Source organism: Meriones unguiculatus, chromosome 10 (genome assembly GCF_030254825.1).
Source record: "Meriones unguiculatus strain TT.TT164.6M chromosome 10, Bangor_MerUng_6.1, whole genome shotgun sequence".
Classification (NCBI taxonomy): domain Eukaryota; kingdom Metazoa; phylum Chordata; class Mammalia; order Rodentia; family Muridae; genus Meriones; species Meriones unguiculatus.
Genome location: NC_083358.1, coordinates 90,150,798 through 90,175,083, shown reverse-complemented (window position 1 = coordinate 90,175,083; position 24,286 = coordinate 90,150,798). Strand labels below are relative to the sequence as shown.

The following is a 24,286-nucleotide window of genomic DNA, read 5'->3' as shown; positions in this document are numbered from 1 at the left end:
CAGCAGCCCCACCACTCACTCACTCACTCTATGGTCTCTGATCTCAAGCTGCCTAGACACCATTATGTTCCTCAGGTCTGGCCAGTCTCCTCAGATATATGGCTGTGGACTGGAGGCTGGAACTGTTTCCCTGGTCCTGGGAGTTGGGTGGTCAGAGACAGGAATCCTGTGCCCCTAGAATGTGGGACCTTTCCCTAGGAAGATGAGAAAATCCAGGTGGCTAGAGGCTGAAACCACTTATTCCCAGCACTCCTTCTCTCACCTGGGAAACACAGATGCTGGCATTTTAGAGTTCACAGCACTGCCTCTCACTCTTTCTGTAGTCATCATGGTCCTGCAACTCAGAAGCTATATGCACTCGACCTCCTCATCTCTGAAATGTTAGAAAAGTGGAAACTACCATGTCTGACCATAGACTATTGCATGCATCAAAATTTCTTTCTCCTCCAACTAAAGCATTAACAAATCTGAAGGTATCTGGTGAAATCTTGCTCTCTGCTTTTAAGATGATATCTGCTGTGTACTACAGCATGGACGGATACTGAATCCTCATGTGGAGAAGGCCAGGTAGTTTCCTCAAGCTATTTTTACAAAGGCACTGGTCCCATCCATGAGGACTCTGCCCAACACTTCCAGGGAAACCCAACTCTTAACTACCACTGTCTAAGAACAAAGAACCAATAGATGAACTTTAGTAGACATTTGCATTGAATCTAGAGAAGACTCCTTGACATCTCACTACCCAGATTTTCTCCAGTTTCTCTAATTTTTTTGGAGGGGGGGGTCTGGGTCTTACTTATACGGTTTAGATAAACCTGAAATCCACTAAGTATCAATAAACATGATGATGAAAGTTAAGGGCTAATGTAGGTAATACAAGGGAAATAAAAACAACTAAAAAATGCCTCTTGAATCTGTCTATTTCTGTAGTCATTCTCTCTCTCTGCCTCAAATAAGACTATCATCTCACATATTGTAAGAACCCCACAACTGTCTCCAGTTGCTTCCATCCTTTATCATTTGTACAATATTTGAGTGTCTTCACTGAAAACTACATTGCCACCCAATCACTCTGGCAGAGATTTAAAATCCTTATCAAACAGAATTATCAAACTCTATCCCAGATATTTGGACACTCATCAGTTTTGATGGAGGCACCATTTTCCCCTATATACAGGTGATGTTAATGTGCAACCAAAGATGAAATAAATCTCTTGTCTACCTAATAAAGGGAAATCATTTGAGGTTTGTATTTAAATCACTTTTCAGTCAGGCAACAATCTACACCTCCTGTCTCATATCTTTCTATTTTTTACTTTTACCAATAAAATATTAGTTATTATAACAGAGTCTGAAGGTATTTCTTATCCTTGTTAGACTTGAAAGACTATTAAAGGCAAAACTCTGCCATTCATCTCTGTACCCATAACTGCCAAGTACAATGCTTAAGGAATAGCAAATGCTGCAGAACTGTTGGCTGAAAAGGAAGATAGATAAATGTATGGAGAGAGAAATGAAAGAATGGCCTGGGGAATCTAGCTCATGGATAAATTCTGAATCAGTCTGAGTGCCTCATGGCTAAATCATCAGGAATAAAAACAACAGTTCTTACATTAATATGCTCCAGAAAGTTCCTGCCTAGGAAGACAAGAATGATACACAGAGCCAATAAACTAAAAACTTTTCCTGATGCCAGGTAGGCAGTCCCTGCTACCCTAACACACATGGAAACCCTACTTACTTCCAATGAGACTTCCAACAATCTTAACGTCTACCCCTAGTCTATCCCTTTGAAGATATTTGTCATTATTAAAGCAATATGCTCCCAATTTCAGCAATAAACTCAGCTTTGCTTGGTCAACGGGCTAGCAAACGGTCTTTAGGGAGTGTTAAGAATCAACGCTTGTGTTCTTTTCTCGCCTTACAGCAGTGGTTCTCTTGGTTGCAACCCTTTTAGCAAGGGGTTGGGGTGATGGCGCACATCAAACAACCCTTTCACAGGGGTCACGTATCCTATATCCTGCATATCAGATATTTCACTACGATTCATAAGAATAGCAAAATTGCAGTTATGAAGTAGCAATGAGATAATTTTACGTTTGGGGGTCACCACAACATGAGGAACAGTATTAAATGGCCAAAGCATGAGGAATGTTGAGAACCACGGCCTGCAGCGCAGCTTCGACATCAGTCAGGTTGTCAAAGGTCGCCAAACATAAACCAAGGGAAGGGATATTTGTGCCTTAAGTTTTCCTCACAGTATCTGCTGCTCAGTCTCTCCAAGGATCTCAGTGCATTTTATTTCTGCTGGGAGCACGCACAGTACGTGATTAACAACACCACTTCTGGAACTGGCAGAAGAAGGGATTTCATCGCTCCGCTCTGAGAAGCGCGTCTTCAAACTGAGCCCTGAGCACCCTCAGTTTATCATAGCATTACACAAGAGCAGGGTTCTGCGAAGGCACGGATGACAATTACAACCATAAAGTGTGCTGCTGGTTTCCTAATTAAGGACTGAAAAATGTCTCCCAACTGCTGATTTCTTTATTTGACTTCATTAGAAAAATCACACATGGATAGATTCATAATTACCCTTAAATTAAAAACACTTGTTTATTAATGTTACTAAACTGGGAGCGATGCAGCATCTATGGTATATCAGTTTTAGAGACTCTGGGGCAGCTTGTCTCTGTTAATTTTTTTTCCAGTTGTTTAGATGATTATATTTTATCAAAGCAGTGTTGGCTTCAAAAGCTTTTGAGTCAATCTGCAAATCTGCTGGGGCATAGAGGCAAAATAACATTCCCAAAAATAACAGAAGATGGCATTGTTCTATATGATGGCATAATTTGTGCTTTTATGTCCCAGTACTTAAAGACACAAGCAAACAAAATTTGCCTCTATTAATTACATTGAATCCTTCACATTTTGGATTCTACATGACACTAATATTTTTATGTGTTTGTAAGGTTCTATTCTGAGCTTCATAAGGAGAGAAGATGCTGCCTACTGGTCCTTATTTAATAAATGGTGAGATCAAAGCCAAAAAGGATAGCATGGCATGGTAGCTCTTGCCTGTCATCTGAACACTCAGAAGGCTGAAGCAACAGGATTGCTCAGAGTTCAAATTGAGCCTTGGCTACCCTGTCTCAAAACTGAAAATCCAGAAATAGTACTGCTCTGAAAGATTATAGACAAAGCTGTGTTAGACTTTAATAAAATCTGATTACAAAACAGATCTACATTTAAATTTCTTGCCAGGAAAGAAATTGGGATGTTGGTTGTAAAAGTGTTCTTTTGCCAGTTTGTGTTGTCTACGATTCAAGACGCAAAGGAAAGACTCAGAGTCATACATTTTTCTTTAGAGATTGCTATTCTGCATCTCTAAGGCTAGCCAGGCATATTGGAGTATATCATTCACCAGGCAACTTTTGGTTGTCATTTTTAGAGTTAAAGGTCAAGTATTGGATGTTTTGTGAAGCCAAGGCTGGCTTTGAATCCCTTCTTCTTCTCCTGCTTCCACCTTCCAAGTGCTGGGATAATAGACATGTGTCTGCTTATGTGGGTGATAGTTTTCAAATGAGCAAAATATAGGCAGCGAGCTTGCTTAAGGTAGAGAAACTTGACACCAAGACTGACAACTTGAGTTCTATACCACACTCCAACAGGTTGTGCTCTGGCTTCCACATGCGTGTCCTAGCACACACAAATACATACATGTAAGAAGGTGAGGAAAAGTCAAGGCTTTCTATTATCTTTCGATAGCTGCTTTATTGGTTTCAGATTTCTTACTCTATACCTATCACTGCAAAGGCAGAAACAGATGGCTCAAAAAATCAGGAAAAGCCTGGGCTACACTAAAAACAGCGCAAAACAAAAGCAAACAAAGAAAAAGCAAAAATACTGTAAGAAACAATTCTGAAGTCTACTGGAGCTTTCTAATCTGCACCTGACTAAAACACCCAGAATAAATTATAAAATTTTGTGAATTGGAGAAAGCAATTATGTGACCATTAAGACCACTAGGCAGTGAATCAAGGCAAGTATCTTCATTGTGTGGAGAACAATGCGCCTCAGCAGTGACCACAGATATCCTAGAACATAACAGCATTAACCAATGACAAAGAGCAATGACAGTTAAAAAAAATAACAGTTCTTCCCTTTTTGTATTCTATTCTTGTCTCTGCTACTAATTTATAGTCCTGCCAAATCACTGTGCACCTTCTTGATTCCAGTTCTCCTTCCAAAGCATTAAAGGAAATGTGAGATGTTAGCAAGTAGAGCTAAGGGTCAGACTAGGTTGAGAAATAGGAAATAAACCCAATCCTTAAAGGAAAGGTCAATGTCAAAAAGGCTCACATTGTCCTTAGTTACCAATACAGTATTTTTCAAAACACTGTTTATCTTTGGGCAATCTCCAGGCACCAGCCTTTACTTTGTCATTATAAAGAATTGTTCTCAGACATTGATGACTCATGCTTATAATTCTAACAATCAACTGGCAGAGAAAGAAGGATCAGGAGGTCAGGATCATCTTAATCTAAAAAATTATTGGAAAGAAAGAAGAAAGAAAAGAATGGAGGGAGGGAGAGACAGAGACAGAGAAGGGAGGGAAGGAGGGATAGAGAGAAGGAAGGAAAGAAGAAAGGAAAATTATCAAAGGATAGCCTCACAAAGCAAGTTTATTTTTTTCTCCTCCACTCATTAGCTGTGTTTCTTTTATTTTCTTACTTTCTTTTGCATTTATGGTGAGATAATCTCAGAAAAAAATAAGGAACAATGGAGAAGTCTTTAGTGCCATGACCACTGTCCACTCAGATCCTCATCCCTAAATATTTCCCCCTTTTTTGTACCACTCTGTCCTAAAAAGGTTATTTCCTAGGAAACTGCCACTGCCAATGCCTCTTCTCCCCCACAACCAGCTACCTACAGAAAGGAGAGTGTTTGGAAGCTGTTCTTAGGAACGGTAGCAGGAATTCAACAACAAGCAGAGACAGAAACTGAATCTGTAGGTTGTATTTTTAAAAGAGTCAGTGATCTAAAAAGAAAAAAAAAACATGGCAGACTGACATGAAAAGATAGATAGATAGATAGATAGATAGATAGATAGATAGATAGATAGATAGATGGAAAGATAGATAAGTAGATAGATAGATAGATAGATAGATAGATAGATAGATAGATAGATAGATAGAATGATAGATTGATAGATAAAGAAGTGGAAGGAAAGAAGGGAATAAAAAGGGAGGAAGGAAGGAAGAAAGGAAGGAAGGAAGGAAGGAAGGAAGGAAGGAAGGAAGGAAGGAAGGAAGGACTGGCAAGATGGGCAAAGCCCTTGCTGTATAAGCTAAAGTCCTGAGTTCAATCCCTGGAACTTGTATAATGGTAGAAGGGAAGAACAAATTCTATAAAATTGTCCTCTGACCTCCACATGTATGTACACACACACACACTTTATTTATTTATTTATTTGAGACAAGGTCTCACTACATAGCTTTGGCTGGCCTAGAACTCACTTTGAAGACCAGACTAGCCTTGGACTCATAAAAATCTCCCTGCCTCTCCATCCTGAGCACTGAGATCAAAGGCATGTGCCACCATGCCTGATGTAAATCAGTTTTCAAAAGTACACTGGCTTTTCTCTTCTCAGCAGGCTCTAATGGGAGAGAAGAGACAAATGCAGTCATTAACGACAGAGCTCAGTCCTGTCTCTCTGGTGGGGAGGTCATCCACACTTCACTCTGAGGCCTGTGCTGTCTGTGTGTCTCTCCTTGTCATCCCTGCGCTCTATCCTCAGAATCGAGATGTTTGGGCTCAAGCACTTCTTGAAATGCTTTGTCTAGTCACAGTGTGTTGCTATCATCCTTTCCTTCCACCAGGGGCATCTGGGATGAAGGTGAGATCCCTCTCCGAAACACAGAGTACTAATGTATTATTACAATGCAGGTTATAAAAACATCCCTATCCCTCTCTCCTGGCCCCTTCTCAGATGGCATAAAAATAAACTTTCAGAAAATAGAAATGGAGGGGAGTGGATATGGGGGCAAGGGGAGGTAGCTTAGAGGTGCCAAGAAGGTGTAGAGGGGAAAAAACTGTGGTCAGGATGTACTGTGTGAGAAAAGAATCTATTTTCAGTTTTAAAAAAAAAATTAAAAATACATGAACAATAAACTTTCAGAAAGCAACCAATGAACTTTTCAACTCTTTTAAAGAGCTATTATTTAAAAAACAAAACAAGACCTCTGCTCACATCCTCAGTTTTTTGGGTTTTTTGTTTGTTTGTTTGTTTGTTCTTATTTTTTTGTTTTTTCCCCCACTGTTGTTGAAGAGTCCAAGACCTGACTCAGTAGCAAAGCATGCATCTAATATTCACAATGCCCCAAATTTGGTTCTCAGCACAAGGGGAAAATCCAAGTCCAAACATTACAATGATCCCATAAAATTCAACTGCTATGTGCTACGCTCATATCGCACCTCTCAGCAAATGAAAACCTGTTCCTGAGAGAAGCAAAACATTCATTTACAAATTAGTCCCATTGCAATTAATACATTGTTGCTGGAATTTAATGCTCTCATTATCCTTTATTATTTACAGCCTATATATTAATATCCATGAAATGTTTCTTCCAAAATGATTTTAATCTTCTTATTTAGCTTGTTCTAAACTCAACCACTTTTCAATAATGAACCTGTTCCCCATAATTAACTGTTCATGGGGAGCCCACACTTCCCTGCAAGGAATTTATAACTAATGTGAAGTGTTCAAATGCTCCCAGTTGGGGGGCTAGGATGCTAGCAGGCTCCATATTCACCATCTCATCAATTGCTTCTTAATGTAAGCTTGAATGCTGAGTAGTCATCTCTCCTAATGAGTACTTTAAAACCTGTCAAATCAATGTTTACATGTTGCAAACAGGTCCCCTTAACTCCATGGCTAGGACTACAACAGTGAGCCCTAGAAATATGTTTATTAAATCAAGCAGCTTTGATTGATAGGCCTCCAAAGAAGCCATCCATCACTGAGAAGGGCTGTGGAGATTAAAGGATATGTAAGTCACAGTCACAAGTTTCCAAATCTCACAGGCAAGCAGCAGAAACTCCACGGGAAAGTGATTTCTAACAAAAGGTATCATTGAAGGTTCTATGCACACAAAAAAATCATAAGCCACTACAAGATTAATTGCCACATAAGTAGACTCGACAGTTCAGAACAGTAAGACATCACTTTAGGCTAGAGTGAGCTGAGAAGGCTTCACAATTTTAAAGACACTTAAGCAAAATCTTGATTAAAGAGAGGAGGTTGAGCAGTTACCAATGGAAGAAGGTGTTCTCAATAATTACAAGCCCCTGGAATGCCAAGTAGCAATTAGGAGAGTACCAATCAATCTGGGCTGTTAGTTATGTTACCTTGTTTAACTTCTAGTCTGCAACAGCTAAGTTTTGTACCTTTGTCCTCTTCGGGGGGGGGGGGGGGAATTAAGTATGGATAGAGAAGCCACACAGCTATTTGGTGACAGAGCCATAATTTAGTAATATTGTAACTTCAAAGTCTGTTACTATTCTACTTTCAATATATCCAGTTGAGCATTAGATGGAGGTAACTGAGTAAGAAAAATCCAAAGACAAGACACTTTCAGAAGTTCAGTTTGATTACACAAAGGGCCTGGGAAATTGAACCAAGAGATATGAAGATTTATGGATACTTTGGAGGAGCAACACACCATGAAGCATATGGTGAGAAAGCACATTGGTTATCAGGTACAATTCACTACAGGAATATGTATACACAGTGGAGTTCTTTAAAGCCATGGAGAAGAATGCTGTTGTGTCATTTACAGAGAAATGGGTGGAACTGGAGATCATTGAGTTAAGTGAAATAAGCCAGATGAAAATATATATATATATATATATATATATATATATATATATATATATAATTTTCTACTATGTGTAGAAAGAATCTAAAGTTGAAAATGTCCAGGAAGGTTAGAAGGAGGAAACAGAAGAAGTGAATAAGAACAATGTATAATGTTATGTACATGTTTCCTACCAATGTGATATGAAAATATCACAATGAAAACCATTTTTCTGCTTTGAAAAACGTACACGTTTGTACAAAATTATTTGATCATATATGTCCACCACTACCTCCTGACAGATCTCCTCAATACCCTCACCCTGTTTCCCTCCAAACTGCATATTTTTTTTCTTTTTGATTGGTTGGTTGTGAAACCCATTTGTTAGAAAAAACTAATTTAAAATGTGTGCATGAGTGCACACACACACACACACTCAATGTATAAAAATATCAGGGACAATTGAAAGGAAGGAAAGTAAAGAGAAGTAAGAGAGAATAATACAAGAAGGAAAAAAAAAGACCAGAAAAAAAGACCAGCATTGCATGTTTTGTCATGTACAGAAGATAGATTTGGCAATAGACATATATAGTAGGCATGAAAGCAGAAGTTATACTATTTGGAAAGAGAATGGACCCATCAGAGAAAGGATGATCAAAAGGTAAGTATGGAGCAAAGAACAATAATACACATGTGTGGATTTGTCACAACTGAACCATTGTTTTATACACACATAATAAAATAAGGGTGGAAAAATGGCTTTATGGTTAAGAGCTCAAACTGTTCTTGCGAAAGACCTGAGTTCTATTCCCAGCACTTACAATAGATCACTCACAACTGACTGTAACTCCGACTCTAAATGAATCTAACACCTCTGGCCTCTGTGGCCACTGCACTACACAGTGACTACATGCTTATACATGTAATTAAACGTAAAACCTAAAACATCGTAATAATGATCTACTAGAAAAAGGACACCTGGAAGAAAGAAGATAAATTGGGATGAATAATTCAATGCACACTGCAGTGATCTGTACTCGTTGGAACTGTGGCTTACCCCAGGGAAGTCACAGTGAAAAATGGGAGAAGAAATTAACGTAAGAAACACTACCAAAGGAAGCCATCAGCAGAGTGGGACCACTGGCAAATAATGACCACCTTTTCCACATTTATTCTTCCTGCACCAGCCTGCTAGCTATGTTTCCCACCCACCTTGGCAGTTACACAGGTAAGGTGACAGAGTTCCAGAAAAAGGAGACTAAGATTAAGCAAGAATCCGGAAACCACTGCCAGGTAAGACCAGAAACCTTCTACACCTCCCTCCATTTTCTTTTCCTCATCTGTGGTGACCATACAGCCTATGACACGTTAGAGGCAAGGCACAGGTTCAGCTTCGGCCCATCCCCCACCACGCAAAGCGGAGATTCCCACCGACCAAGAAAGAATGATGGCTTGGTAACTTCAGGAACTGACAAATGCACTGCTACCAGGAGCTATTAACCACGCTCTTGTTTATTTTTACATCAATTGGTAATATCTTAACTAACAAAGGAACCGGTCCGATGTAGAGATGAGATGATACAAGAAGAGTAATTCTCACAATTTGTACTTCAGTGCTGGGAATAATCATTGCTAATAAAGAGCTGGTAGGAGACTAGGGAAGCAGCAGCAGTATTAATTAATTGATAATTTTTCCTTACAGCCTGCCAAAGAAAAGGCAAAAGAGGAGGCTCTAAACTGGAATGTCTGCTGCATGGCTCATGTGGGAAACATAGAGAAAGATAGACATAAATACTGGGAAGTTGCCATAAGAAAAAAATAAATAAATAAAAAATAAAAACCTCCTCACAGTTATTGTCGTAGGAGAGAATGTGGTGTGTAAAAAAGAGGAGGCAAGAAGACAGGGCAAGCTGGCTGCAGACAAGGGATGGAAGCCAGGCAGTGCAACGTCACAAGGGCCAGCCAAGCAGAGCCTAACACACGACACTCACGATCCAGCTGTACCACTCCTGGGCATATATCCAAAAGAGACTCAAGTACACAACAAGGACATTTGCTCAACCATGTTCATAGCAGCTTTATTCGTAAAACAGCCAGATTCTGGAAACAACCCAGATGTCCCTCAGCTGAGGAATAGATACAGAAATTGTGCTACATGTACACAATGAATACTACTCAGCAATTAAAAATAAGGAAATCATGAAATTTGCAGGCAAATGATGAGAACTAGAAAAGATTATCCTGAGTTATCTCAGAAGCAGAAAGACACACATGGTATATACTCACTTATATGTGGCTATTTAGACATATAATATAGGATAAACATACTAAAATCTGTACACCTAAAAAAGCTAAGCAAGAAGGAGGACCCTGGGTAAGATGATCAATCCTCATTCAGAAAGGCAAACAGGACGAACATCAGAAGAGGGAGAAAATGGAACAGGACAGGAGTTTACCACAGAGGGCCTCTGAAAGACTCTATCCAGCAGGGTATCAATGCAGATGTTGAGACTCATAGCCAAACTCTGGGCAGAGTGCAGGGAATCTTTCGAAGGGGGAGATAGAAAGACCTGGAGAGGACAGGAGCTCCACAAGGAGAGCAACTGAACCAAAAAAAAAATCTGGTCACAGGGGTATTTTCTGAGACTGATACTTCAATCATGGACCATTCATGGAAATAACCTAGAACCCCTGCACCGAGATAGCCCATGGCAGCTCAGTCTCCAAGTAGGTTCCCTAGTAATGGGAACAGGCACTGTCTCTGACATGAACTCAGTGGCTGGCTCTTTGATCACCTCCCCCTGAGGGGAGAGCAGCCTTACCAGGCCACAGAGGAAGACAATGCAGCCAGTCCTGCATTGAGGACTGATGAAACCTAATAGTCTAGGGTCAGAGGGAAGGGAGGGACCTTTCCTATCAGTTGACTTGGGGAGGGGCATGGGGGGAGATGAGGGAGGGAGGGTAGGATTGGGAGGGGATGAAGGAGGGGGCTACAGCTCGGATACAAAGTAAATAGTAAACTGTAATTGATAAAAATAAATAAATTTTTAAAAAAGAAAATAAAACATTAAAATGAAAAAAAATAAAAAGGTAAAGTGCAAGCCAGATGAGATAATGCATGCCTATAATCTGAGCACTTGGGAGGCAGAAACAGAAAGAGCAAACATTATAAGAACACCCTTGGCAAAATGTGAAGTTTGAGGGAACTCTGAGCTACATGGGATTTTGACTCAGTAGAAAAGAAAAAGAAGGCAAGAACCAATAGACCTGTCTGCAAAGGGAAAGTGAAATCCCTGAAACATCCATTCAGACATGAGTACCCACAGATGGAACTGGATTTCTGCAGAGGTAGCATAGAAGGAGGTATATAAGGAACTGAGCAGGTAGCTCAGTTAGCAGAATGTGTGCTAGCATGCACAGAGCCTTGAATTCCAGCCTCAGCACTGAATAAATAGGACAGGGGAACACCACCTATAATCCCACCACTCAGGAGGGATCAGAAGTTCAAAGTCATCAAAATCAAGAGGATCAGAAGTTCAAAGTTATCCTTAGTTACTTAACCACCAGCCTGGAGTACATGAGCACCTGTGTCAAAAGAAAAAAAAAATTAGAAAAAAAAGATACATATGAAATTCTTGACATGGAGGTATAACATAGAGCAGAGAAGAGGCAAATATAAGAAAAAGGGATTTCATTTTTAAAAAGCACGTATGTTATTATTACATTCATGGACTTGGGAATAATTATATATGTATGAACACTGATAAAACCAAATTGAGTTTCAATTGAAACTAGTGATTATATAGTTCTCGTTGCAAACATTTGCCTGTTAAAGTCAAATTCCATTAATTATAAGGGAATACTGGATAAATTAAAGGTTTGCAATTCAATAGATGAACTAGCAATAATTTTCTGTCAATGCTTATAAACAATATAAAGAATATGAGTTTAATACTAATATGAAAAGTTTTCATTTGAAAAAAAAAGATCAATAAAATTTGTAGTTTAAGATGAGTACAGTGATATACACATTTAACCCCAGCTCTCAGGAGGCAAAGGAAGGTTAATCTCTGTAAGTTTCAGGCCAGCCTAGTCTACATAGTAAGCCTTACTAGCCTTCATAGGAAGCCCCTATCCCCTTGCAGGGAGGAGGAAGTAGCTGTCTTAGTTAGGGTTACTATTGCTGTGAAGGAACACCATGAACAGAAGCAACTTGAGAAGGAAAGGCTTTTTTTGGCTTATAAGTCCAGATCACAGTTCATCATCACAGGAAGTCTAGACAGGAACTCAAACAGGGCAGGAAGCTGGAGGCTGAGGTGGAGGTGGAGGCCATAGAGGAGTGCTGCTTACTGGCTGGCTCGTCAAGGCTAGCTCAGCCTGCTCTTATAAAACCCAGGACCACCAGCCCAGGTGGCCCCCCTCATACTGGGCCAGGCCCTTTCCTATCAATCATTAATTCAGAAAATGTCCAACAGGTATCCTTGCAGCCCAGTCTTACGGACATAGTTCCTCAATTGAGGTTCCCTCCTCCCTGATGACTCTAGCTTGTCTCAAGTTAACATAAAACTAACCAGCATGGCCACTGGCTTGCTTAACTTTCTTCTTTTCTACATATTTTAGAACAAAGCTGTTCTACATACTTTGACTAAGGTTTAAGCGCTATCACTTGTTGGGCAAAATGCTTTTAAGCTACAGAAAGTTGCTTACCATCAGGAACCTCAACAGGAGCCTCTGGCTTCAGGAGTTCTTTGTAGATATACATAGCAAGGCCATTTTGGATGATTTGTGTTCAGTCCTTCAGCATCTCTACCCTACACTTTGCAGAGTCTACCTTATGTTCTTGGAAATGAGGCTTGTCTCACGGCCTCAAACAATGCTTGATACAGTTATGAATACAAAGGAGAGAGAGATGGCTCTTGAACAGATCCTGACACATGATTATGAATGAAACCCCCTGGTCAGTCCCAGATTGTCTATTTGTGCACAGAGGCTGTTTGGCCTGGAAAAGTTTGCCATTGTTCCTACTGCAACAACAACAGCAAAAAAAAAAAAAAAAAAAGTGTTTCCTCTGTCATCACAAAGCTGGAGGCCATAACAAATGATAGACAACAAGAGGAAAGCATGTCATAGTTATAGAATTAAAAATGAATGTGACATGGAAGCCTTCAGAAATGAAGACTTTAGAAATAATTTAACTGCAGTATTTACAGGCGGTAAGTAGCAGTGTGATTAGAGGCAAAGGGTGTACTCTAACGGTTATGATGAGCTGGGGACTCAGCAAGCTCTGCTTGTCAGTTACAATAAACCCTGTGCAAAAGGTTAGGGCCAACATGGAACATGGGTCCTACCACCTCTTTTCAGGGAAGGAAATCCAGGAAATCTTTACAAACCTGTGCTGAGGGAAGGACGTACAGCGAGGTCAGACCACTTCTTGCCCTCTCAGCTTCCTCCTGTTCCTTCTGCTTGAGAAAGAATGGAGATTAACTGCAAGCCAGCACTTGCTGTACGGTGTGAAGCTTGGAATATCAAATCACCTCAGCGTGATCACCTAAACTCGGGCTCTTTCCTTATCAGCGCTTCTCTGATTCGCACCAACTTCTACATCACCCAAGAAGAGGCAAGGTGTAAATGCAAGAATGAACACTGCTGTCTTTGATTCATGTGAGCTTGAACCCAGGACTTGTCCTTGATGTACCTAAATCTCTTCGTATAGATCTCTAAATATTGCTACCAGCTAACCTTCTGTTAGGCTAGCACCCAAAATGTTCTTGGAACTTCTCTGCATAATTGGAACAATCATACAAAAAAGTCTGCAAAGCATTTACCCCAAAGAACCCTCTGACAATACTTCAAAGCACTGAGGGCTGGATGTAATGCACCTAGAATCTGAGCAGTCAAGAGACTGAGACAGAACTGGGAATTCCAGACCAGCCCAGGCTACATAGAGATAGTCTCAAAAAAAAAAAAAAAGCTGAGACTCCACTCCAAAGCTGCCACTAACTTATGTACGTGCGTGCATTTGTGTGTGTACGTGTGTGTGTGTTATACAAATAAATGGGTGTATGTGCCTGTGTGGAAGCTGGAAGTCAACACTGGAGGTCTTCCTCCATTGCACATTGTCTCAATCTTAGAAACAGAGTCTCATACCAAACCTGGAGCTCAATATTTCAGCTAGGCTGGCCACTAAGCCTCTGTGACCTGTCTCCAATCCCACCCTGCGCTGCGGTTAGAGGTATGAACATCTACATCTTTACCTGGGTGTTGGAGATCCAAACTCGGGTCCTCGGTACTTGCACAGAAGCTTACTCACTGGGAGCTCTCTCCAGGGCCCTGTCTAGCTACTTTTTGATGGATTCACTTCACTATCTGAAGCGACATCTTTACACAGACAAAGAAGAAAAGTCTCAGTCTTTAGAGTCTGTTCTGCCCATTGAGGCTGTGGACAGACTTAGCATGTTCTGCCTTATACCAAGGCTCTTCCAGAGATATTCAGTCCCCCAGACCAGGAACCATTGACCAGAAAGGTATCTAATTAACTGAGTCATCATTAGCCTTCGAAAGTTAATCTGTCCAATAGTTTTCTCAGTTAATGGAAGAGGATATTAAACAGAGCATCTCTAAGGAAACCATCCAGGCTGACGCATTCGCAAGGGGCACTGTGGGCTACAGCACAGACATCCTTAAACTCGCCTTCATCGTGCAACTGTATTCTGATGAAGAATTTTGAAAGCAATTGCTTAAAAGGGAAGAACTCACGTTTTGTGTGTTTGCTAGTTTTCCTCCTGGAAAAGCCTCATTAAGCACAAGAAGCTGAACAGCAGTTAAGAAAGTAAGGGGAGGGGGGCAAAAACTGCCTTCCCCAGCCCCAGAGTTCAAATGGGACTGCACACAAATGGCTGAGGTCTCTCTGCTCTCAGCCTAGCTGCTGTTTTTCCAGCTTCTGTGTGACTTGCATGACAAATAAAGAAACAGAACACAGAGACAAAGAGCTATGGCCACTGAAGACAATAAAATTGCTGTGTTGGTTTGCTCGGGCAATCTAGTAGGCTAGCTACCGCTTCACACGTCTCCTCCACGATAGGCTGTCCATCACACGGGCAGCTTTTAGAAAATGAAAACAAAAGAAAAAAAAAGGTGAAGAAGAAAGAAAAGAAAAAAGGCATCAGTTGTCATAGAAACAATAGCAATTTGTGCCACCTTTGTGCAAGCAGATAGGAGAAGCTTGCTGCTGCAGTTAGGCCATTGTCCAAAGACCCAGAATGAGAAATGTCAGCTTAAAAGGGAGTCCCAAGTTTTGACCATTTATACAAATCTGCATCCCTCAAGTAGGATGTGAAATACTTGCAGAAAATTGAAGGCTAATTAAAATACAGTCCCAGATGGGGAACCACTTTGAGAAATACAGGTTATCCAACCCAAGGCTTCCCTCTCTGAGGTCTAATGAGGCATCTGTAACCTTTGTAGATGGGGGTCATCCCATGGGAAGCAACAGGGTACAGGAGGCTAAGCCCTTGGCCTGATGGGATCTGATCTCATCAGAGAAAGCCATAATCATCTGTAAGAAATGACAGTTAAGTTGGTGATTAAGGTTAACACTGGGAAATGAACATATCCCAAGGGAGAGACTAAGCTGCCAGGAACCACACTGATGGAGGATAAAGCCAGGTGGCTGTGGCTTTCCTTCAACTGGTGGTCTTTTTGAGACTACTTCAAAATGGTTTCCCTCACAAATCAGTAACTGTCATCTTTCAACAGTAGATTTTCAGGGCCTGGTGGATCACGTAGAGCAGAAATTATCTGCCTGAGACATGGTACACAGCTACCTTAAATCTCTTAAAGCCAGGTCCCATGGCTCCCATGCAAGTTTCCCTTACCTGACTTACCAGGATTCCTACCTTCCTTGGTACAGTTTTTTTTCTCTTGGGCACTGAGAATGAGAGATAGTAACCCAAGGTTATAGACACAGATCAGCAAGCCAGGATTAGAGACTTAGGCTTTGATAGCAAAGCCAAAGATGATACAAGTTGGGAAGTGAGTCAGATGCTATTGAAATTTATCAAATTCAAAGAAAAAGTAAAAGAAACTGAAGAGTCTAGGAAAGAGGTCAGGAATCATGGAGGAGAGCCGAGATGAGGACACAGAGGCTAGGACAAGGTTTCTGTAGACTTGGAGAGTCAGCAGAGCCTGGAACTGACAGGGGTGTTGACTGAGGCTGGGTTTTGAGGCCTGGTCTAAATTATTCCAGAAGCTTTCCTTGTGCTCCTGCAAGAACAAGAACAAGAACAAGAACAAGAACAAGAACAAGAACAAGAACAAGAACAAGAACAAGAACAAGAACAAGAACAAGAACAAGTGGTACACCAGGCCAGCTGGACTCAGTTGAGATGCTTGAGACAGATAAAAGTCAAGGATGCTAATGATATTTTATGATCTAAGCTCCTTTCTGATTTCTATTCCAGGCTTTGGCATTGCGGTCTGTCATGGCTGCTGTAGCTGTAGCCATCACAACTAACATACTCCAAATAGCAAAACAGAGAAATGAGGATGCACGCTTCCCTTTCTATGACAACTGGCCCCAAGTAACAATTACGACTTCCATATGAAAATCATTTGGCAGAATCTGCTGATATGGACACAAACCGCTGCGAGTTGTGCAGCACATGCAACCTTTGGGTTGATTCATTGCTGCTCTGTATTAATTGCTGTAAACGAGGTGGGAGGGGTCTTGCTGGAGAGATGACTCACTGGTTAATAGCACTGTCTGCTCTCCAAAGGACCCAGGTTCAACTCCCAGCACCCACATGGCAGGTCACAATTGTTTGTAACTCTAGTTCCGGGGGATCTGACACCCTCACACAGCCATACAAGCAGGAAGAACACCAATGCACATAAAATAAAAATGAGTAAATAATTTCAAAATTGCTGTTAATAACTAAAAGAATAAGGTAGGGAGAGCTAGAAATTTCTTCAACTGATTTTTCTAACATTTGATTTCTTCGACCTGATTTCTTCTTCTTGAATTTCTTATGAGACTGTGTCAGTCATGGACACATATCCACTTGCCAAAAAGGATTTGAGTTGGATGATGAGAGGGCTCAGTAGATGATCAGATGACTCTCGTGCCTGACAAGCCTCACAACCTGAGTTTGATCCCACTAATCCGCATGGTGGTTGGAGAAAATTGACTCCCACAGTCCTCTGGCCTCTACTCTCACTATGGCACACATCCCACGTACATACACATAAACAGACAAATGTCATCATCTTTCACAGTTTTTCCATGTGCGTGTGTATGGAGATAAACCACCCTCTCCCTGAGTTCTCGATGGGAGGGAGGCAAGCAGTCCAAGGGTGGGCTTACTCTTGTTGCTATGAAAGATACTTAGCAAAGGCAATTTAAGAGTTTATCTCACTTCACAGATGAAGGAGGTCCCCCACCATGGTTGGAAAATCGTGGCCTTGGGGACAGGAGGCAGTTGGTCATCATGCATCTTTAGTCAAGAAACAAGAGAAGAACTCTGACGCTCACCTCCCTTTCCCTTTTCATTAAGACTGGAATCCCAGGTCATGGAATGCTGCCGCCCATATGTAGAGTATATGGGTCTCCCCTCTTTGCCCCATTCTAAAATTCCTTACAGACACAGAGGCTTGTCTTCTAGACAGTTGGTCTAGGTGATGATCAATACCACCCATCAAAGAGATCTCCAATGTTTCAGACAAGTCTCTAAAAAAATACTGCCCCTACAGTGAGTCTTCCCAACACAGGGTCTGAGTCCATGTCCAAGTGGCTGGTGGCCTGAACCAGTCAACATTGCCACTACATTCAGGCTTGGGTGGTCAAACTTGTGGCCACCTATGAAGGTGAGGTAATGGTCACTTTTCAAGCAGTGAAGACCCATCACAAAGGCCATTCTGCAACCTAGATGTTCAAAGGCTGGGATTCCTGTGCATCCTCTAATGAGGATGCTGTGGTACAAGAGAATCAACAAAAACAGCAGGAACTGCAGGCTAAAAGAATGTGTAATAGGTGGTGTCACCAGTGTGTGATAGAGGACTCATCCAAATCACCAAAGAGGAAGGAGGGCTCCTCTTAAGGAGAAATTCTGCTAAGTTTTGAAAGACAGGTAGAACTCAGACTTGCTTCAAAAGGAGAAGCTTCAAAAGGCTCTTCTCATCCTTGGAGAAGAGCCTGGGCACAGACGTAAATATAAGCCAAGATGTTCCCAGGGAACATCAGCAGTGCAGTCTAGATGGACTATCTGGTAACTTCCAATTTAGACACTCAAGCTTGAAAACTAATAACACGTAACATTTAAATGATGGCTGTCGTGTGCCAAATCATGTCCTAAATGTGTTATGCACATTACAGTGTTTAATCCTCACAATAACTCTGTGAAAATATGATCTTTCCACAGACAAGAAAATCGAAGCCCAGAAAGTGAAGCCCCACAGTTAATTTGCACCAAAGCCCGTATTCAAATGCAAGTGGTCACGTTCTCCATTCTGAGAGTTTACCCACTGTGTGGAACTGTTCTGTGCTACAACCCAGCAAAGGATAGCTATATCTAGGCATTGGCACTTTACAGCAAAGGGCCTAGGACACAGCACTTCAATCAGAATCTAAAAGTAATCTGAGTGAACTCACGGCAAAGATTGACTGTCTGAACCCAAGGACCCTGAATTAGAGTTCTCCAAAGAGTCAGAAGCAAGCTCAGACACGTTCTCGTGATAGAACACCAGGGCAACAAGGGGCGTTTCAAGAGGTTTATGCTTAAGCTAAATGATGATAAGAACACGTCTGTCCTTAGATGGTTTCTCTTGAGGTGTGAGAATGTAAAGAAGACTGGAGAGAGTGAGACAGGAGTGACATGCAAAACCTAAGGACAGCTGTCCCCGAAAGCACACAGACCTCTGGCTCAAGTCTCTATCAGAAGCAGATACTTGACAAAGTCAAAGTGGCGAAGTCTAGCTGCTCCTGACAGGGCAGCTGGACAGCTGGGGCACTGCCAGAGAGCATGGAGTAAACAGAGAAGCAATTTGCATTGAGGGGCTTCCGGAAACCAGAGCAGTGTCCAGCATTCTGCAGTAAAACCCTGATCCGAGGATAGCTATGAGACAGGTGCGAGGGGATGAAAATTCCTGAAGGGTTGCTTTTCCTGAGCAGGGCAAAAAGTCTGGAGCTTAGGCCCTACAGGGAACAAAGGACTCAGTCACCCAGACAAAGGGTATGACCCAGAGTGAAGGAAGAGCCCATTCCCTCCAGCAAGGTTTTAGATCTGTGTGAGGGACAGGGAAAGCACCAGTAACTAGTTTGGTTACTGACTGCACAGTAACCAAACTTTCAACCTGAAGCTCCCACTGGCCTTTAGTTCTCCACAGGAATTTGAGGTTGAGCTGAAGATTTGGTCCAAGAGGAGGTTCCACAGCCTTGACTGAGCTGAAGGGGCACTACGTGGTACAGAATCCCAGCACAACCCGAGGCGTAAGCACCCTGAAACTCCACACTCACTCACGTGTTTTCATCTCAGGGCCTAAGACAATTGAAACAATAGCTCAAAATGAAGTATCTGGATGAGACCATTGGAAAAATTAGAACATCTGAGCCCCAGAACCTTGAATTAGTGTTCTGCACAGGAAACAGAAAGATCCTCATACAGGTTCCTATGAGGAATCTGCTTGGCCTCTGCAGCATTACAGAGGCCAAGGAGAGTCCCCGTGAGCTGGAACACTAGAGAAGATGGTGGTCTGGTTTCCATTCAAGGACATAAGCCCAAGGTCAGGAGTTTTAATATCAAAAAGCAACAAAGCTTTCTCTTATGGTACCTGGCACTGTAGGAGCCATGGGTTACCATGCAGACTGCAGACATGGCCAAGTCCGAGAAAAAGACCGCACACAACCAGTCCCGCAAACGACAAAGAAATGGCATCAAGAACAGTCACAAAGATACGAATCTCTTAAGGGGGTCGACCCCAAGTTCCTGAAGAACATGCACTTTGCCAAGAAGCATAACAAGAAAGGCCTGAAGAAGATGCAGGCAATGAGTTCACGAGCAGAGGCCATCAAGGCCCTTGTGAAGCCTATGGCTGTGAAACCCAAGATGCCACAGGGCCCCCACTACAAACTCAGCCATCTGGCTTTCATCACTCACCCCAAGCTTGGGAAGCAGATTCGAAGCTATATGACCAATGGTCATAGGCTTTGCCAACCAAAGCTTGTTTGTTATGCCCAAGTCTTGCGGACCCCAAAGACCAAGGAGCCAATTCCAATGCAAATGCAGGAGGGTATTTTTATTACAAGCTTGAGCTCAGACCCACACCTTCACTGATGCAGTGGTAGAGAGTAGAGCCCTAAGCTGATGGAAAGGAGGCTGATTTATAGGTCCCAGTCCCCCCACCACCACCCAGTGCTCCCAAGCAGGGGAATTCCTGTGTGGCAAGCTTCTATTGGTTAAAACACAAAAGGGGATGTTGCATTTAAAAATGATTGGCTGTGGGAATGTGCCAAAACCATAAACAGTTCTGACTTTCTTTGTTCTCTCTTGTGGGGCAGGAGGAGGATATCTGGTCTTGGGTTTCAGTACGAATATCCTGTCCTGTGCTTTGCTCCTAGGGAAGAAGGACAGTCTGGGCTGGTTTCCTGGCAACAGTATCTCTAGCAGATGGAAAGAAATGTAGCAAGGCCAGTTCCGGACATGTCTCAAGTTCCTGGCCTTTGTTCAGGCTTGTGCTTTAAACTTTAATCCAATAACTCAAAAACCTAATTTTTAATTCTTTGTTCTCTCAAGCCCAAGGTTCAAACCAAGGCAGAGTCCGCAGCTCCAGCTACGGCCCAGGCTTCAGCCCCAGCTCAGGCTCACAAAGGTGCCCAGGCCCCTGTGAAGGCCCCATAGGAAAGGCTTCTGCCAATGTGAAGACAAACGAACTGATGTGACACACCTACCAACACACTAGTTACAGATGACCAGTGTCCCGTGCTGTTTTCACAAATAAACCCAAGGCAAGATCTGTTTAAAAAAAAAAAAAAAAAAGTAAGAAAAACTGAACATGATAGACAAGCAGGGAGCAGGCTCAGTCTTCTTATTTTTGTTGTATCCAGGCCCTGGCAGGACTGAGCAATGCCTACCTGCATCAAAAGTGAGGCCTTTGCTCAGTCTACTGCTTTGAATGCTAGACTCTTCTAGAGATACCCTCCCTGGTAAAATCCTAAATAATGACGCTTGGATCTCAGGACACTCAGTCAAGTTGACACATAAAATTAACTAGTAAAGACCGAAAGGTCAGGAAACAGGATTGTAGGTACTACCATACCAAGCAGCCATTCTTGTGCCGGCTCTTGTACTAAGGGAAGTGGCTTCTTATGGCTTTCCTCACCAGGACCAGGAAGCTACTGAGAACCATATCTTCCTCCATTCAGCATGAGCAAGGAGATCCCTGGATTCTAGCCTATAACATGTCAACCACGGGAAGAACTTCAAAGTGGACAGTGTCCCACAGGTATTACGACAGATAGGTGTGGCACAAGCATGTAAGAGCGGCAGAGTCAAACTATCCTGGGACTTGAGCAAACAGCATTTTCTCCTCATTACACAAGAAAGGAAGGAAGGAAGGAAGGAAGGAAGGAGGGAGGGAGGGAGGGAGGGAGGGAGAGAGAGAGAGAGAGAGAGAGAAAGAAAGAAAGAAAGAAAGAAAGAAAGAAAGAAAGAAAGAAAGAAAGAAAGAAAGAAAGAATGGTTAGAGGCAAGGACATTTGGGAGAGTCCAGAGTACATATGACCAGACTGAGTTGTGCCATTTGGAAATAAGGGGGAGATATGTGTGTGTGAGTGTGTGTGTGTGTGTGTGTGTGAGAGAGAGAGAGAGAGAGAGAGAGAGAGAGAGAGAGAGGGAGGAGACAGGTGCAGCAGCCAGAAGGCTCAAAGGTACAGAGATATCAGATAACCAAAATTGTTGGATTATATAGAGAAGAGCAGCTCAGCCCCCTGGGCTGGAGAAGTTTAGGGTAGGAAGTAGGGTATGCCAGCCAGCAGGGCCCTGTAACAGGTAGGGGCTGAGGGATTCAGGAAAAACTGGAGGCCAGGTCCACTTTGATCTAGTAAGTAGGCATCTCAGCCTTTAGGCCTGGGTTTGAAACCTATTATTAACAAGAAGAGATTCAACAGCAGAGAGATTTGTGAGGGTCAGATGCCACACCTACTCAGAAAGGCAAGCAGCAAAAAGCCAGAGATACAACAGAAGGATCACAAGCTTTAGGTTGTATTTTTAGCAAGTATTTCTTAGCCTGCCTCTACTGCAATAGTACAATTGGGATTGCATCTCAGAGAGTACAAAGCCAACAAGTACAACCTGAAGATAAAAGAATAGGAAGAGATTTATTACTTGAAACAAGTAAGGAGAGCCCTTAGCATTCTTTGCAAAACAAAGAAACTGGCTTGGAATTTTATTAAAGAAACTATACATAATCATAGATTAGAGCACTTGTAGGAGTAAGCATTGTCTTTGTGTGACTCTGAAATGTCTGCCCATGAACCCTATTGCTGCAGCCTAGAGGCTCTGTTTTGAGGGTCTGGTCAGGAAGTAGAATGTGGCTGATGGAAGGGGAGAGTATCTGAAGGTTAATAGCCTAGCCCCTAGTTCTGTCTACTGCTACTTTCCAATCCACCATGATGTGAACAGGGCTACCATGAGACCCTCTGAAACTGTGAGTCAAAATATGGTTCACGTCTGAAAAGGAAAAATAACAGACATGAGAGCTTCCCCACAGAGAGTTTACTGTGATAATGAGCAAAAGATGAATGGGGTTTCTCCAGACCCTAGCTGGTTCATTATGAAGTACTTTCTTCCTGTTTTCTTTCTTTCCTACCTTGCTTCCTTCCTTCTTTCCTACCTTGCTTCCTTCCTTCTTTCCTACCTTGCTTCCTTCCTTCCTTCCTTCCTTCCTTCCTTCCTTCCTTCCTTCCTTCCTTCTGTTTCATTCCTTTGACAGTGTCTCTGGCCCAGGCTGAACTCCTTGTGTAGGCAAGGATGACCTTGAGCTTCTGATGTTCTACACTCTACTTCCCGTATTATGGGATTACAGATGTGTGCCACCACACTGGGTTTATCAATCCAGGGCTTCCTGCCTGCTGGGCAAGAATCCTACCAACTGAGCTACATCCCCAACCCGTCGTTGTAATATTCTACAAAGAGTCTTAACCAAAACAACAGAAACGTGACATCCACGGGCACTTTAACAGTGCTTTAAGTGTCTTCCCCCACAGACACATACAATTGTACAATTAACTGTAGCCATGCACAGTATCCCCTAACTGTGCCCACCTCTTCTAGCAGTTACAACCAGCCACCACTTTTTTGCACATACTGTGGAAGATGCTATTTCATTGGCATGAAATGGAAGGAAGGTATCCTGACCCTCAGTTCTTAGAGGTGAACATGAAATAGTGTAAGAGGCACATCGGTCCTTATGCTCACAGATAAGCACTTGGGGAACCAGAAATGTTGAACACACAGGATGTCTCTTCAAAGGGAGAGATGTGTAACTTGTTTTCTGCCCAAAAAGTTGGGAACCTTGTGACCTGTGGTGTAGCTGCTATGTGGCCAGGCTACACCAGTTTATACCCACAGAGTCTAATCTTGAGCTTGTTTGTCTCAGTCAACCTATAGCACTACTGTCCTTTCAGACCCCTGCCTTTAGCCTTTTTTTTTCAGTTAATCTATACAACCTATCTTTATGGAAGATTTTACTTGTACTGTGCAAAGAGTTTCAATGTAGTCATGTCTAAAGTTTTGCTGTGCACATGAGAGTGAGCTAATTATCCCCAGGAAAATGATTTTCTGAAGTGTGCTGTGCTTTAATACATAAAATAAACTACTTGAGGTCAGACTTCTGAAGTTTGAATAAACACTGACTACTGAGTCCTGTTGAACTGAACTGCCTTCTTGCCTCTTGTGGATGGACACTCCTGGCTAAGGTGTTTGCAGAGACTCTGGGGAAAAAAAGAGAGGTAAAGAGATAAAATTCTCTGTTATCCAGAGACAAAAGAGACATGCCATCAGTGAGTGGACAAAGTATGGCACCACACCAGAACTCTTAGGAGGATGAGGAGTTCTTCTAACTCTTGAGAACCTCAACTCAAGCCAAGCTTGGTTTTGTAGCTTTGAGGATGAAAATAATTTCAGGGATACTCAGGTTATGAAGCAAGTTGGTGATTTTATTAAAGATATTTTAATTCAGGGTTATACGTAAGGGTTAAGCCAAGGCGGGGCTCTCAGAAAAAAAGTATAACATACCCAAGTGGGGTTTTGTGCTTCCCAGGGAGCACAGGGGAAAGTAAGCAATGCCAAGCATGGGAATGGGTTTCTCAAGGAAGAGAAGCCCATTAATTATCTTAGCTGTGTAGACCATGTTGGTGGCTCTCAAGTTACATTTCATAT

General features: G+C 42.2%; 1 protein-coding gene and 1 long non-coding RNA gene across 3 annotated transcripts; one reads left to right on the top strand and one right to left on the bottom strand.

Annotated features, from left to right (window-relative positions):
- Window positions 1-2,174: 2,174 nt before the first annotated feature.
- On the bottom strand, window positions 2,175-14,747 carry LOC132656922 (uncharacterized). 2 transcript variants are annotated; one of them, XR_009594736.1, is made up of 3 exons: window positions 14,613-14,747; window positions 13,247-13,315; window positions 2,175-2,453 (listed from the first exon to the last, which is right to left on the bottom strand). It is a non-coding gene; the product is annotated as an uncharacterized LOC132656922 (long non-coding RNA). The 2 variants fall into 2 exon arrangements; XR_009594737.1 differs by lacking the exon at window positions 2,175-2,453 and adding an exon at window positions 10,938-11,441.
- Window positions 14,748-19,696: 4,949 nt separating this feature from the next.
- LOC110561455 (large ribosomal subunit protein eL29-like) lies at window positions 19,697-20,182 on the top strand. The gene has a single exon (XM_060393335.1). The coding sequence runs from the start codon at window positions 19,697-19,699 to the stop codon at window positions 20,180-20,182; it is 486 nt and encodes a 161-aa protein (XP_060249318.1).
- Window positions 20,183-24,286: the final 4,104 nt, after the last annotated feature.